Consider the following 16141-nt stretch of genomic DNA (forward strand, 5'->3'; position numbering starts at 1 on the left):
ACAGGTGCCCACAGGGTATACTGGGAAGATGGACTCCTGTACTCTGAGTCAAGAGACCCCAAGCCTGGTGCAACCAGGAGGCTGGTCATCCCCTTGTCTCTGAGAGGTTTCCTTCTCACCTTGGCCCATGAGATTCCCCTTGCAGGTCATTTAGGTCAGACAAAGACTTGGGACAGGCTTGTCTCACACTTTCACTGGCCCCATATGAATGAGAATACCAAGGAGTTTTGTCGCTCATGTGTCACTTGCCAAGCCAGTGGCAAGTCAGGTGGCACAACAAAGGCCCCCCTCATACCACTACCTGTGGTGGGGGTTCCCTTTGAAAGAGTGGGGATTGACATTGTTGGTCCAATGGAACCCCAGACAGCATCAGGACACAAGTTTATACTGGTGGTGGTGGACCATGCCACCAGGTATCCTGAGGCTATTCCCCTTAGGACCACTACAGCCCCTGTAGTGGCAAGAGCCCTAGTTGGAGTGTTCTCCAGAGTGGGTTTCCCTAAGGAGGTCGTTTCTGACAGAGGTACAAACTTCATGTCAGGATATCTGACTGCCATGTGGAAGGAGTGTGGTGTGAACTACAAGTTCACCACACCCTATCATCCACAATGCAATGGGCTTGTTGAGAGATTCAACAGGACCCTGAAAGGGATGATTCATGGACTACCTGAACCTCTTAGGAGAAGATGGGATGTCCTGATCCCCTGCCTCCTGTTTGCTTACAGAGAGGTCCCACAGAAGGGGGTTGGTTACAGCCCTTTTGAGCTTCTGTATGGGCATCCTGTAAGAGGACCCCTGTGTTTGGTGAAGGAAGGATGGGAGAGACCTCTCAAAAAGCCTGCAACCAACATAGTGGACTATGTACTTGGTCTCCGCTCCAGGATGGCTGAGTATATGGAGAAGGCATCTAAAAACCTTGAGGCCAGCCAGGAACTTCAAAAAGCTTGGCATGACCAAAAGGCTGTACTGACTGTGTACCAGCCAGGACAGAAGGTGTGGGTGCTGGAGCCAGTGGCCCCAGCAGCTCTGAAAGACAAATGGTCTGGGCCCCACACCATCATTGAGCAAAAGGGAGAGGTTACCTACTTGGTGGACCTTGGAACTCCCAGGAGCCCTCTCAGAGTGCTCCATGTTAACAGGCTCAAAGCATATGTTGACAGGAAGGACATGAGCTTGCTCATGGCCACAGATGAGGGACAGGAGGAAGAGAGTGACCCTCTCCCAGACCTGCTCACTCAGAATCCTGATGATGGGTCAGTTGATGGTGTTGTCTTTTGTGGCAGCCTCACTGAACATCAGCAACAGGATTGCAGGCAAGTTCTGCAATCCTTTCGACATATGTTCTCTCTGACACCCAGCCAAACTGATTGGTGCACCCATGATGTTGACACTGGAGACAGTCTGCCTGTCAAGAGTAAAATCTACAGGCAGCCTGATCATGTTAGAGACTGCATCAAAACTGAAGTGCAGAAAATGTTGGAACTGGGAGTCATTGAGCCCTCAGATAGCCCTTGGGCTAGCCCAGTAGTTCTAGTGCCAAAGCCTCACACCCAGGGTGGTAAGAGAGAGATGAGGTTTTGCGTAGACTACAGAGGCCTCAATGCAGTCACTAAGACTGATGCCCACCCAATACCAAGAGCAGATGAGCTTATAGATAGATTGGCGTCTGCCAACTTCTTAAGCACATTTGATTTGACAGCTGGGTATTGGCAAATCAGGTTAGCTGAGGAAGCCAAACCTAAGACAGCATTTTCTACCCCTGGAGGGCATTATCAATTTGTGGTAATGCCCTTTGGACTGAAAAATGCACCTGCCACCTTCTAAAGGTTGGTGAATCAAGTCCTCACTGGGCTGGATGACTTCTGTGCAGCTTATCTTGACGATATTGCTGTCTTTAGCTCCACCTGGGAGGATCACCTGGTCCACCTGAGGAAAGTGTTAGAGGCCCTGCAAAAGGCAGGCCTCACTATCAAGGCCACAAAGTGCCAGATAGGGCAGTCACAGGTTGTATACCTGGGCCACCTTGTAGGTGGAGGCCAGGTTCAGCCACTGGAGAGTAAGATACAGGCCATCAAGGACTGGACTCCTCCAATCACCCAGACTCAGGTTCGAGCTTTCTTGGGCCTGACTGGGTACTATAGGAAGTTTGTCAGAAATTATGGGTCCATAGTGACCCCCCTTAATGACCTGACAAGCAAAAAGATGCCAAAGAAAGTTCAGTGGACAGCAAGCTGTCAGAAAGCATTCAATGACCTAAAGCAGGCCATGTGCACAGCACCTATCCTCAAGAGTCCAGATTACTCCAAGCCATTCATTGTCCAAACAGATGCTTCTGAGTTGGGTGTGGGAGCTGTTCTGTCTCAACTGAATTTTGATGGTAATGATCAGCCTATTGCTTTCATTAGTAGGAGGTTGACACCCAGAGAGAAAAATTGGTCAGCTATTGAGAGGGAGGCCTTTGCTGTGGTCTGGGCCCTGAAGAAGCTGAGGGCCTACTTGTTTGGCACTCACTTCACCATTCAGACAGACCATAAGCCCCTCTTGTGGCTAAATCAGATGAAGGGTGAAAACCCCAAACTGCTTAGGTGGTCCATTTCCCTACAGGGGATGGATTTTACAGTGGAGCATAGACCTGGGACTGATCACAGCAATGCTGATGGGCTCTCCAGGTATTTCCACTTAGAGCAAGAAGACTCACCTGGTCAAGGTTAGTTTATTGTCCCAAAGTTTGGGGGGGGGTCATGTAGGAGAGTAGGGTCTGCAATCCTATGATCACCCAGATTTTTGCTTTTTGCTGCACTGGTTTACGACTTTCCCTGGCTGTGGGCCTGCTAATCAGACCCACAGCCTAGCTGTTCTCTCTATCCAAATTGTACCCAGGTACTGAATTGGCACTGGGCCCTCTCCAAGTCCCTGTACCCAGGGCTGAGGTGCACCCAGAAGTCTCCCAGGGGCTGAAGCACGTATTGTGCCACCCCTGGATTGACTACCTAAATCTGACACAACTGGCTGCACGACAGCTGGGGCAAGGTGGTGTACTCACCCTTTGCTTTAGATATAGTATACCTATATCTAACCCTAAAATGGACACACAGATCTCCTATCAGTCACTCCTATGGCAGGCCTTAACAATCCTGAAGGCAGAGTGCTTGGAATCGTGTGAGATGGTGCTCTGGCATGAGCTGAGCCTGTCTGCGGCTTTCGGGATCTATCCCTTAGCCGTTTCCATGATATCGCATACCATATACTCTTAAGTGCATTATAATCCTCGCGGTTATGTGCCAACTCTGGTATCGCTTTATCAAAACATGTCGAGTAAGGTGTCATACGAATTGGAATACTAACCCCTCGCCAATTCTGGCGACGGGGTTAGCATTCCACCCTTCTAGAGGGACACGACATGCCTGTAACCTATAACCCGGTTAAAAGTCAGACAGAGCCTTAGCATCCACAAAATGGATGCTGCCACCGAGACACAAGTCTGCCCTCCTGCTGCTGGGAGTCCTCCCAGAGCAGGAGATAAGGACAAAGGGTTTCCTGCCAGGGGCGGTGCCAGCACCGTCCCAGACAGGGTTTTGTGTATTGTAGGTAGGCAGGGCTTTAGAGGAAGGTGACTGCAAGTAGCACCCCGGTGCTCACTGTGCATAGGCCGGCTTGAACCAGTTCCAGGGTCACTCCAGACCCTGTGCTGGGGAAAAGCCCGCCAAGGAAGTGGGTGTAACCACCCCCCTCCTAGTCCCACCCATAGGGCAGGACTTAGTCGCGTGCCAGCCCCTTTTTACAGGATAAAGGTAGAGACTGGCCCCCTTCCAAATCAGATCATCTTTGAATCCTGAAACTACTTTCTGCGAAAGGAACTCAAGACTTCTTCCTAAGATTTCTCCCTTGTGACTAAGGAGTAGTCACCCTGCACCCGCAGGCACCATCTACAGAACACTGCGGTCTGCTGCACGTCCTTCCTCCGGAATCCGACTGCCCAGCTCGACGAGACCCGGCTTCCCTGGCACCTCTGACCTCTACCCACCTCTACAGCACAGCTGAGAACCGTGGGTGCGACGAGACCTCGAGGGACCGGCCATCGCCAAGACTGCACGACTTCTGCACAGCAAGCCCGCCGAGTATTCCACTGGTGAGTGCTTTGGGGTCCGAGAAGCCCCGACTCTGAGCAGCTCCAGCTCCGAAGTGCAGCCCCCCAGCATCTCCACGATCTGCGTGGGGCCCTTCTGCTTTCCGCTGCTCACCGCGTTGTTTGGCTACTAGCCCGTTGGCTTGTGGCCTCCCTGACGACGCCCGACGACATTTCTGCTGCTAGTCTGGTTGCTCCAGACTGGCCCTTGCTCCCTCCCAGAAGAGGAGCACCCTGGACCCTCCTGGTCCACTCAAGACGCCATTTTGAGTCCACCGCGTGGGCTTGAATTAGCCAAGGCTTGTTGCCCAATCCTGGGTAACTTCGACGCCAACGACTTCATCCTTCGTGGGACAGCTCGCACCTCCATCCTGGTCGCCGACAACGCCTCCTGGTCCGAGAGACTGCAGAGCCCAGCAGCGCCCACTCACCTGACTGCGGTGACTTCGCCCGGTGCCATCCTGGTGCCCACTTAATCACTGGCTAGTGATTCAAGAACTTGGTCCCCTCTGCTTTCAGGTTTCTTCTTCCTTGATCCAGGCTTGGATCCATCGAACTTTCCTTCACTGGTCGCCTGCCAGCAACTTCTTCCTTCCAGGCTCCCGGTCCGGCAACGAGATCCCCGACGTCTTTTCAGGCCTATGCAGCTGCAGCCCCTGGGCTAGGTAACTTCGGCACTCCGGTGTCCCAGCATAGCCTCACTATCCAAGGGTCAGGATCCACTGTCGTTTTCTTCCTACCAGGTCGGGTTCGCCCGTGAACACTAACTTTGCCTTTACTAGCCTCCATAGACTTTGTCCCGCATCCCGCGTGAGAGTGCACACTCTGCACCCGAGTCCCCTGGGCCTCCTAGTAGTAATCTAACGATTCCCTAGTCCAGTCCTAGCGATTCCAAAGCCTATTAGAACTGTTACTTACCTGCTAGTAATTCGCATTCCACTTTTAGTGTATATGGTTTTTCGTGCCCCTCGGGCATTTGTGTAACGTGCTAACTTAAAAGTATTTTCGTAAGAGTTTTGTTGTGTGCTTAGCACCCTGTCCTCATAAAGAGTACAGGGTTGTTGTGATCCTAATAAATACATTGTTTATTTTCATAACACTTGTGTGGTGTCCTTTCACTGGGTGTTCAAGGGGTAATGTGATGGTAAAACAGCTGGCTTAACACGCCCTCTAGAGTCTTAGCCTTAGACTGCTCGTATCCATGCTACTAGGATAGCTGGTCTATAAGGTTGACTTACAACCAATCATCAATAAGGGTTGTTTGGACTGATATATAGTGATCACTAGAATAGTGAGCACTGCACATCAGGCCAACTTCTCACAGGGACCGTCAGGGAGCTGACAACGTTCGTAGGCTGGCGCACTTAGTGGGAAAGGTGCACCACTGGAAAATCCCGGCCTGCCTCCTTTCGCTGGACGCAGAAAAGGCATTCGACCGGGTCGACTGGACCTTCCTACGGGCGGTCCTCACGAAACTTGGTCTTGGCCCTACCATGATCTCCAGGTGCATGGCCCCTTACCTTGGGCCACAGGCCAGAATTCGGGTCAACGGTCAGCTGACATCGCCGCTCTCGATTCGCAGGGGCACGAGGCAGGGATGCCCGCTTTCGCCGCTCCTGTTCGCTCTTGCGGTCGAGCCATTGGCGGAGCTGATTAGGCGCACTCCTGATATTCATGGTATCCCCCACGGAGGGCGCTCTAACAAGGTAGCGCTATTTGCGGACGACCTAATTCTTACTCTTACGAATACTCGGGTCTCCCTCCCAGCGGTGCACGAAGCCCTCTCACTGTTTGAGCAGGCGTCCGGCCTTAAAATTAATCACACCAAATCTTGGGCGCTTAACCTCACCATCCCCGAAGAGGAGGTCTCCCTCCTGAAGGGGGTCACACCCTACCGTTGGGCGGATGACCACATTCAGTATCTGGGTCTAGACCTCACACCCCACCTCGACTCGTGGTCTCCGAGGAACTGGGCCTCTTGCCGCAAGGAAGTTCTGGCGGACCTGCGGAAATGGAAACCTTTGATGATTTCCTGGCTGGGGCGGCTCAACGCTGTCAAGATGTCGGTCCTCCCCCGCATCCTGTATGTTTTCCAGTGCCTCCCCACCCCGATCCCGATTCACTGCATCAGAACCCTCCAACGCGACCTCACGTCCTTCATATGGGGGGGCAAACGGCCCCGGTTCTCACAGAAAGTCCTCATGGAGCCGAGAGACAGGGGTGGACTGGCCTGCCCGAATCTCCTCCACTACTATTGGGCGGCGCATCTCCGGTTTGTGATCGAATGGGGTGCACGCGAAAGCGACAAGCACTGGTTCCACATGGACCGAGTGGTCACGGGACGCACCATATGGGACCTACCTTGGCTACCGCGTGTGGCGCGCTCCAGAAGTGCATACATGGCGGTCCCCACAAGGACGGTTCTTGAAGTGTGGGACAGAGTGGCAGTGCCCAAGGGTCTAACCACGTTCCCCTCTCCACACACCCCCATTGCAGGTAACCCGCACTTTCCCCCTGCTGCCCAGACCCGAGCCTTCGAGAGCTGGACACAAGGAGACTGCAGGGTCGCAGGGGATCTTTTTCTTGGTGGGTCGCCTAAATCGTGGCTGGACTGCAGGGACGAATTTGGCCTTCCTTTCACCGCTAGCTTACAGTATGCGCAGCTACGCCACTGGCTCTCGGGAGACGACATGTATCAGGCTGCTACCAGGGCATATACCCCGTTTGAGAAGTTAGCACGCTCCCTCGGGGGACTGAAACGGCTCATCTCCCAGATCTACAACATATTGCAACACCCCGTCGCTCCGCCTGCACATCCTTATCAGAGGCAGTGGCAGTCGGTGACTGGCGCTGATATCACGCCATCTCAATGGACTCGGCTCTGGAACGACATCCCCAAAACCTACCGCAGCATCCCGCAGAGGGAAAACGCGTACAAGATGCTAACACAATGGTACTACACTCCCCTGAGACTCAGCAAAATGTTCCCCACTTCCTCGCCGCTGTGCTGGAGGTGTGGCACTGTGACTGGCGACTTCGTACACATCTGGTGGTCGTGCCCTACCCTAGCTGTCTTTTGGAAGGAGGTCCTTAGTCACATTAAGAAGGTGCTGGGTTTTCCCCTCCCTGAAGAGGTTTGCACACTCCTGCTGGGCATTCGACCCCCCACACTTAGGGCCCTCACGCGCAGCGACTGGATCCTCTCCCTCCACATGTTAGGTGCAGCCAGGCAACTCATTGCTCCATACTGGAAGCGGGCTGAGGCACCGCCGATAGCCTCTTGGTTCGTGCGCCTCTGGCACGTCCGGACTATGGAGCTACTCACGGCGCGGATACAATCACGGGGGATACGCTTCAAGGCAGTGTGGGAACCCCTCGTGCGATACATGTGCTCCATCAGCTATGCCCGCCACATGCCTCCCAGGCTCCGCGCCCTGCAATTGTTTGAGGATGCCCTCATCCCTGCTGACCCGAGCAGGCTAGCCACCTAATCGCTTCCCCCAGTGCCGATTTGCGCTTTCCATCCCATATTGGCGACTGCAGACACACCCCCCAGATCCCTCTCCACCTCGCTACTGCTCACTCCTCCTCTGACTTTTCTTCTTTCCTACTTGCCACTCTGGCTTTCACCCCTCTTTGGGGCAGTTCGGTCCCTGTTGGGCCTTTGAAAATGTGGCACCATTGCTCTCTCTTACATGCGCGCCTCCCCCGCACACCGACGCATTGCCGTCATCTGACCACCTCTTGTTATACTCTCCCCTAAGCCACGCGGCCGGCCCCTCCAGGGGTTGTAGGCAGAGCGCTGTGTTAATGGTTCCGCCTCCCCTGGTTAATACTGCCTACTGGTCTTTTTTTCTCTGCGCGGCCGGCCCTGAAATGGGGTTGTAGGCTTATCGCTGTGTTCACAATAAAAACAGATTTGAACAAAAAAAAAAAGAAAGGAAAGAACCAATGGAAAAGATTCCACAGATGTTTGTCATAGGAGAGACTTTTCTGTATTTGGAGTACCTTTTCTTTTTTAAAAAGGAAATGGATGGAATTTGCTACACGGGCTGCTATATAGGCTAAAAACAATTCTGTACTATATAAAATATTCTGGCCTATCCACAGTTAGGTTACGATCCAACACAAATGTTAAAATGGAAGAAGTGCTACGGGATCCACCACACATCGGGGCGGGGGGGGGGGGGGGGGGACTATTCAGTGATCATCATCAATGGCGAGACACTGAAAGAGGACTAGGACATTCATCCAATATGATGGGTAACTTGTAATGTCCATGCGTCTAGCGAGGGTCTCTTCCGGAGGATCGGTACACGGATATGCTCATACACAATCAAAGAGCTACACTCTGCTGAATCAAAATGCTTGGAAACAAATATGAAGAACATTGTGAAGGAACAGAACAGACTTGGGAAGAAAGGCTGAGGAGCAGAAATTGAGTTCAGAAACATATCTACCTCAGCAATTCGATCTGCTGCAGGGAAGCTGTGATCCGAGAACCAAGTGAAGAAACTCCGACCAGATGGACCAGACTTCCTTGTTTGTCCTGTAGGATCCTGCCCTCTCCACCAGCGGATGGGTGTAGAATGGGATACTAGTCTTCCTGCAGGACAAGAAAAGGAATGACATTACCAAACAAAGGTACAAGTCTCATTACTAGCCATTCATCAGCATTTTGCCGACCTCTTCTACATGGACAGTCCCCACTGAGTAAACAGACAAGGACATCACTTTCCAGGGACCCTTCTTTCAACAGTTTTGGAGACTATCTGGCAACAGAGAAAAGAAAGGGTCTCACTGATTTCAAACGGAATTTCCCCTCGGCTCCTTCCTTATTTGCAGATAAAGGAGGGAAATGCTACTTACCCAGTAAGCATCTGTTCGTTGCATGCAGTGCTTTAGATTCACATGAGGTGCATAATCTTGCCATCTTGTTTTGGGCTCCGAATTGTGCAAGTCGTTTTTTTTCATCTAAGAAAGTCTTGAGTCACTAGGTATTGCGGCGAAACCTCTTGCTCGTAAACCACATGGTCATCAAGTCCATTATTAGATGGCATGTGAGATTGAAATGTGAATTGAAGTGAAGTATAGAGAGATGTCCATGCACATAGTAAAGTAAAAAGTAATACATTTGGGTCCAGACTGAGCCTCCGAGGGATGTGGAGGCAGAAGAAGGTGGGCAAAGTGATGGTCTGCCCGATGTGATAAGCAGTGACAACCTTTGGCAGAAAAGATGGAAGAGTCCTTAGAACAACTTTGTCCGGATGGACAGAGAGAAAGGAAAATGCTACTTACCAGTATGCATCTGTTCTTGGCATGTAGAGCTGCAGAGTTACACACTGTGCATAGATGGCCACCTAGTGTTGGGCCCGGATGTTTGCAGTTAGTTTTTGTTGTAGAAAAGTCTTGTGATGTCACGGGATAGGTGACTCCTCCTTTGGGTGATACTGCGCATGGGCATCGGTTCCATCCTCAGATTGTTTTTCGCCATTAGGGAAGTGATGGAGCTGTACAAGAAGTAGTGATGTCCATGTGGTTTGTATCTAAGTAAGATAATACTGGAACAGTTAAAGGTAGCCGGGGAGGCGGGTGGGCGTGTGTAACTCTGCAGCTCTACTGGTAAGTAGAATTTTCCGTTCGAGGCATATGAGCAGCAGATTACACACTATGCATAGATTGCATAGCAGTACCCACCTTTACCGGTGACCACCCGTATCTGTTGGTTGTTTGAAACAGAGTTTTTAGTACAGCCTGGCCCACAGTGACTTGTTGTTTAGTTTGCACATCTACACAAGTGTTTTGTGAATGTGTGCAGTGTAGCCATGTAGCTGCTTTGCATATGTCATCTAAGGGGATTGTTCCCTAAGAATGCCATAGAAGCCCCTAATTTTCTTGTAGAATGGGCTTTTGGAGGAATTGTTCACGTACGTTTGGCTTTATGGTAACATTTGTATGCATTTGACAATCCACCTAGCAATTTCAGATTTTGAAATGGGGTTGCCTTTATGTGGTGGTGAAAAAGACACGAAAAGTTGTTTTGCGAACACTTTGTGTTCTTTCACTGTAATACAGTAACGCTCTTTTGACATCTAAAGTGTGTAGAGCTCTTTCGGCGACTGTTTGAGGCTGCGAGAAGAATACGGGCAGCTCAACGGATTGATTTAGATGGAATGGTGAAATGACTTTTGGAAGCAATGTAGGATTAGTACGAAGAACCGCCTTGTTATGATGCATTTGCAGAAAGGGTTCTTGAATGGAAAATGCTTGCAGTTCACTAACTCTTCTGAGAGAAGTAATGGCTACTAGGAAAGCTACTTTCCGAGTTAGGAATTGCAATTCACATTTATGTAACGGTTCAAAGGGAGGTCCTATTAACCGTGTGAGACAATGTTTAAGTTCCACACTGGTGAAGGTGGTGTTCTGGGAGCGATTATTCTTTTAAATCCTTCCATGAAAGCCTTTATAGCTGGTACTCTAAAAAGAGATAGATGTTGTCTATTCTGTAAGTATGCTGCAATGGCAGCAAGGTGTATCCTGAGAAGTGTAGGCTAAATTACACTTTTGGAGGTGTAAGAGGTATCCTATGATGTGTTGAATAGACACATTAAGGGGATTAATATGGTTGTTTTGACAGTATATCACGAACCGTTCCCACTTAGCAGCATAACATGCTCTAGTAGTGGGACGTCTAGCTTCTTTGAGAACGTTCATACATTCTTGAGGAAGGTGGAGGTAACCAAACTATGACTTCAGGAGCCAGATCGCTAGGTTGAGCTGAGCTGGGTCCGGGTGCCTGATCTCTCCATGGTTCTGTGTTAATAGGCGTGGAGATAGGCTTAGTTTTTGGTGTGGTACTACCGATAGTTGCAGCAGTGTGGTATACCACGGTTGTCTGGCCCAAGTTGGAGCAACTAGGATGAGGGTTAGGGAATGTTGCTGTAGTTTGCGTACCACTAATGGTAGTGGGAGAGGAGGAAAAGTATACGCAAATTGTCCTGACCAGTTCATCCATATCGCATTGCCTTTGGACAATGGGTGTGGGTATCTGGCGGTGAAGTTTGGGCATTTTGCATTTTCGTGGGTGGCGAAGAGGTCTATCTGAGGTTGTCCCCACGTTTGAAAGAACGGTTGAAGAACTTGCTGATGAAGTTCCCACTTGTGGATCTGCTGGGTCTGTCGACTTAGTAGATCTGCCATGGTGTTTAGTACTCCTGGGAAATGATGGGCTAAGAGGAATATCTTTAGTGTTATAGCCCATCTCCATATCTGCTGTGTTGAGAGAGCTGCAGAGTGTGTGTTCCTCCTTGTTTGTTTATGTAGTACATGGCTGTCATGTTGTCTGCGCCGACTAAGACCGGTTTGCCTGATATTTGCGTTTGGAATGCTTTTAGGGCTAGAAAAACAGCTAGCAGCTCCAAGTGATTGATATGGAGTAGCTTGTGTTGCTGTGCCCACCTGCCTTGCATGGTGTGATGCAGTAGGTGAGATCCCCAGCCGGAGAGCGATGCGTCCGCTGTCATGATTATTTGGGGAACCGGCTCTAGAAACGGTCGGCCCTTTGAAAGGTTTTTTTGTGCTCCACCATTGCAGAGAGCGAGGAGTCCGACTGTCTACCAACACTAGGTCTGTTAATTGACCTTGAGCCTGGTACCACTGGCGCGCTAGGCACTCTTGAAGTGGACGCATTTGCAGTCTTGCGTAAGGTACTATAAATATGCAAGAATCCATAATTCCTATGAGTTGCATGAACACTCAAGCTGGAAGCGAGTGTTGTGGTTTGAATTTTGTTAGGAGCGTTTGCACACTGGTTATCCTGGCTGGAGAGGGATAAGCTAGTGTTAATTGGGTGTTTATTGTAGCGCCGAGGTATTGTGTGTGCTAGGGTTGCAGATGTGACTTGGTGCGATTTACTGTGAATCCCAAGTTGTGGAGTAGTTGAATTGTAGCGTGAGTGTGTTGTACACACTGGTTGTATGAGCTTGCTTTTATGAGCCAGTCGTCTAGATATGGGGAGACGTGAATATGCTGTCTGAAGTGTGCTGCTACCACTGCTAGGCATTTGGCAAACACCCTTGGTGCTGTTGTGACTCCGAATGGGAGCACTTTGAACTGGTAGTGCTGCCCATCTAGCACAAATCTGAGATATTCTGGGCGCTGTGTGGATGGGAATGTGGAAGTAGGCGTCCTCGAGATCTAGAGTGACAAGGAAGTCCTTTTGTAACAGGAGCGGAAGGACTTGTTGAAGTGTGACCATATGAAAGTGATACGGTTGTATGTATGTTTAGAGGTCTGAGGTCTAGAATAGGTCTCAGAGATCAGTCTTTCTTTGGAATTAAGAAATATAGGGAGTATACTCCCTTGTTCTGCTGATGCTTTGGAACTATTTCTATTGCATTTTTATGCAGGAGAGATACCACTTCCTGTCTGAGCAGTATCAAATGTTCTTGTGACATTGGACGCTGTCTGGGTGGTATGTTTGGGGGGTGGATATTAGTTCTAGACAGTAACCTAACTGGATTATTTGAGGCACCCACCAGTCTGATGTGATGTTTTCCCAGGCTGGTAGATATTGCTGGAGTGTTCCCCCGACAGGAGTGGAATGGGGCGGGGGAAAGGGGAGGGGAGTCATTGGGTAGGGGTAGAGCGGGAGTTGTTGTTCTTGCCTCTGCCCTTGTTGTTACCTCTGTAACCACCCCTTTGGTAGCACTTACTGTAGTTCGATTGTGTGGGGGCTTTGTCCGAGGTGGAAGGTGCATCTGAAGAGTATCCCCTGTTGGTACCTCTATAGGTCGAAATAAACATCTGGGAGCCTGCGACTGCAGGACTCCCATAGATTTTGCTGTCTGTATCCTTTAGTTTTGAGGGATACAGTGTTGCTCAAAGGGTTGGTAGAGTATAGCACTCTGGACTTCAGGTTTAAACCCGGATAGGCGTAGCCAGGCATGTCTACGCAACAAAACACTTGTGTTAATTGCTCTGGAGACAGTGTCTGCTGCGTCAAGTGCACAACAAATGGAGGTATTGGTAATAGCTTTCCCTTCTTGGATAAGCTCATTAGCTCTATCTTTGTACTTATCAGGGAGGTGCTGCATTAATGAGTCAAATTCGTCATAATGTGCTCTGTCGTAACGTGCCATTAATGCTTGTGTATTGGCGATACGCCACATGTTTGCTGCTTGGGAGGCAGTTCTCTTTCCTGACGCATCAAGGGGTTTAGACTCTGTCTGGTGGAGGAGCCCCACCTGACGTTTGTGAGTTAGCCCTTTTGCGTGCGTTTGAAACTACAAGCGAGTCTAGTGGAACTGGGCCTTTAATATATGCTGGATCAGAAGGTGCAGCTTTAGATTTCTTCTCTATTCGTGGGTTAATGACCAGAGTTCTAACTGGGTCTTTGAAGACTTCAGGAGCATGCTTTATCACTCCTTTGAGCATGGGTAAAATGGATGTGGATCTTTGTTCATTGTCAAATGTATCCAGTAGGAAGTCTTCATCTACTGGGTCTGTATGCATGTCCACCCCATGATACTGTGCAGCTCTGCGTACCAATTGATTAAAGCCCATAGTGTCTTCTGGCAGGGAAGGCCTAAAGGGGTACATGTCTTGAGGGACATTTGGGACGTCTGGGGTGTTATAATCGTCCCATGGGTCAGGTGGACCTGGAGGAATAGATGGATCATCTGCATTACCCCCTATGTCATCAGAGCTATCATCCCGGTCGTCATTGTCTGGTATGATAGGGAATGTTGTGGTAGGGGAACAGGTGGTGATGGCATAGGTGGGGGAGAAGGGGAAGGCACTCTTAGCGGGGAAGTAGCCATGTCCTTCTTTGGAGGAGGAGCTGGTGCATCTAGGGGTCGTTTCTTTGAACTAAAGTTAGTCGACCAGTGGTTGGATCTTTAACCAAAGTCTTTTGTGCAGGGTCTGGGTGAAATAAGTCCTCTGCAGAAGTCTGATCTTTCGGTGCGGAGGAAGGTTTTGGCACCAAAGTGGCTTCTTTTGGTTTTTTGGCAATGCCTTTAACAGGAGAAGCCGGGGTCTTTCAGCTCCGAATGTTTTTTTTCGGCTTCGACAATTTTTTCGGTTCCGATGGAGGTTTCGGATCCGGTTGTTTCTTCGAATCCGAAGCTTTGCTTGGCTCCAACCTTGGTTTCAGTGCAGAGGGAGTAATGGTACGTTTCAGTGCCGATGGTTTCGATGTGGGCGGGCAACGGAAGGTGTCTTTCGGTGCCGGTAGGTGTGCTCGGGCACAGTGTGGTGGTCGACTCGAGCCCGAGTCGCCTGAAGGCTTCGTTAGCTTCCTAGCCGGGCCCGAAGGTGGGGCAGAGAGAAGCGGTGTCTCGTGTGCACCCGAGGGAGAGGGTGTGACCGGAGCCTTTTTTTGGGTGTGTCGAGGAAGGGTCGGGGGTCGACGGTCTTACTTACGACCCACTGCGCGGGAGTGACTTCCTCGACACCTGAATCTTCTGCCTCGGAGTTGCTGTCGACGCCATGCTGTTCTGGGACGTCGACGCCTTCCTGGAAGATGTCGTCTGGAATCGGAGCTGAAGATCGAGCCATTGTTCTCCGAGCTCTTCGGTCCCGGATCGTCTTCTTGGACCAGAAGGAGGCACAAGCAGGAACAGTCTCTGGCCTCGTGCTCCGGGGAGAGGCAAAGGTTACAAACCTCATGAAGGTCGGTGCGGGGAAACTTCGACCCGCATGGAGGACACTTTAAATGGCGTCCTTTCCATGAGCTGGAGTAGAGGCCTAGTTGGGCCCGAAGGCAGTCGTCGACGACCGGAATCAAAGTTCTTTATGTTGAAGAGTAGCGCCGACTGGAAACTAGTTCGAAACTTGATTCTCGAAGCTGGTAAGGATTGCGTGCCAACGGAAAATCGGTTCCAACACGGAGCGCTGGAAACACATCAGAGCCCGGTGGCGGAAAAAAACTATCTGGGGATGGAGCTGATGCCTATACGCAGTATCATCCAAAGGAGGAGTCACCTATCCCGTGACTGCCAAAGACTTTGCTACAACAAAAACAAACTGCAAACATTTGTGCACACTAGGTGGCCATCTATGCACAGTGTGTAATATGCAGCTCATATGCCTCGAACAGGAGGTTTATAAGAAAGAGCCTGGGGCTCACTCAATCTCCTGGCAGTCGTGTGGCAACCATGAAAGCAGTCTTTAGAGTGAGGAGACTAAGAGGGCAATTGTGAAGTGGCTCAAAAGGAGCACACGTCAAATGTCAGAACCAGGTTCAAGCTCCACTGAGGCAATACAAAAGGAACTGGGGGGGGGGGAAAGAGTAATGCCTCTTAAGAACATTTACAAAAGGGGACTTGAAAATGGAAGGCTGATCTGGAAGCCGTAAAAAAGCTGAAATGGCCGAGAGATAGCCCTTGATAGTGCCCAGAGCAGAGCCCTGCTGAGCCAAAGAAAGGAGGAACAGAAGTACTTCTGAAAGAGGGGCAGAAAGGGGATCTACAGCATTTGCTGTGCACCATGCCACAAACGTATTCTACCTGCAGGCGTATACAGTCTTAGTGGAGGGACGCCTGGCTGCCAAGATTACATCACAAACTTCGGGAGGCAAGTCAAAAGACGTCAACTTCCGCCGCTCAATCTCCACGCAAGGAGGTGGAGGCTGGACAGGTTCGGGTGGAGGACAGTCCCCTGTTGCTGCGACAGAAGATCCTTCCAAAGAGGCAGTCGGATCGGGGGAGCAATAATCATGCTGAGTAGCTCGGGATACCATACTCTTCGAGCCAGTCCGGAGCCACAAGAATGACTTGGGCCTGGTTGCACTTGATCTTCAGCACTCTGGGCAGAAGTGGTATAGGCGGAAAGGCGTATAGTAGACCGCAACTTCACTCGTGGCGAAAAGCATCGCAGAGCGAGTGCTGCCTTGGAATTTCCAACACGCAAAACTGCTGACATTGCTCGTTCTCTTCGGTGGAGAATAGATCTATCCAAGGCTCTCCCCACTGCTGAAAGAGACCTTGCGCCACGTCGGAGTTCAGATGCCAA

At 50.5% G+C, this 16141-nt stretch overlaps 1 protein-coding gene across 1 annotated transcript in view; it reads right to left on the reverse strand.

Annotated features, from left to right (window-relative positions):
• Window positions 1–16141, reverse strand: part of LOC144785726 (testis-specific Y-encoded-like protein 4) — a 194822-nt gene that overhangs the window by 101645 nt on the left and 77036 nt on the right. The window contains exon 4 of the mRNA XM_078664516.1: window positions 8587–8732. Coding sequence (XP_078520642.1) covers window positions 8587–8732 — 146 coding nt within the window. The remainder of the gene's footprint in view (window positions 1–8586; window positions 8733–16141) is intronic.

Source organism: Lissotriton helveticus, chromosome 10 (genome assembly GCF_964261635.1).
Source record: "Lissotriton helveticus chromosome 10, aLisHel1.1, whole genome shotgun sequence".
Classification (NCBI taxonomy): Eukaryota; Metazoa; Chordata; class Amphibia; order Caudata; family Salamandridae; genus Lissotriton; species Lissotriton helveticus.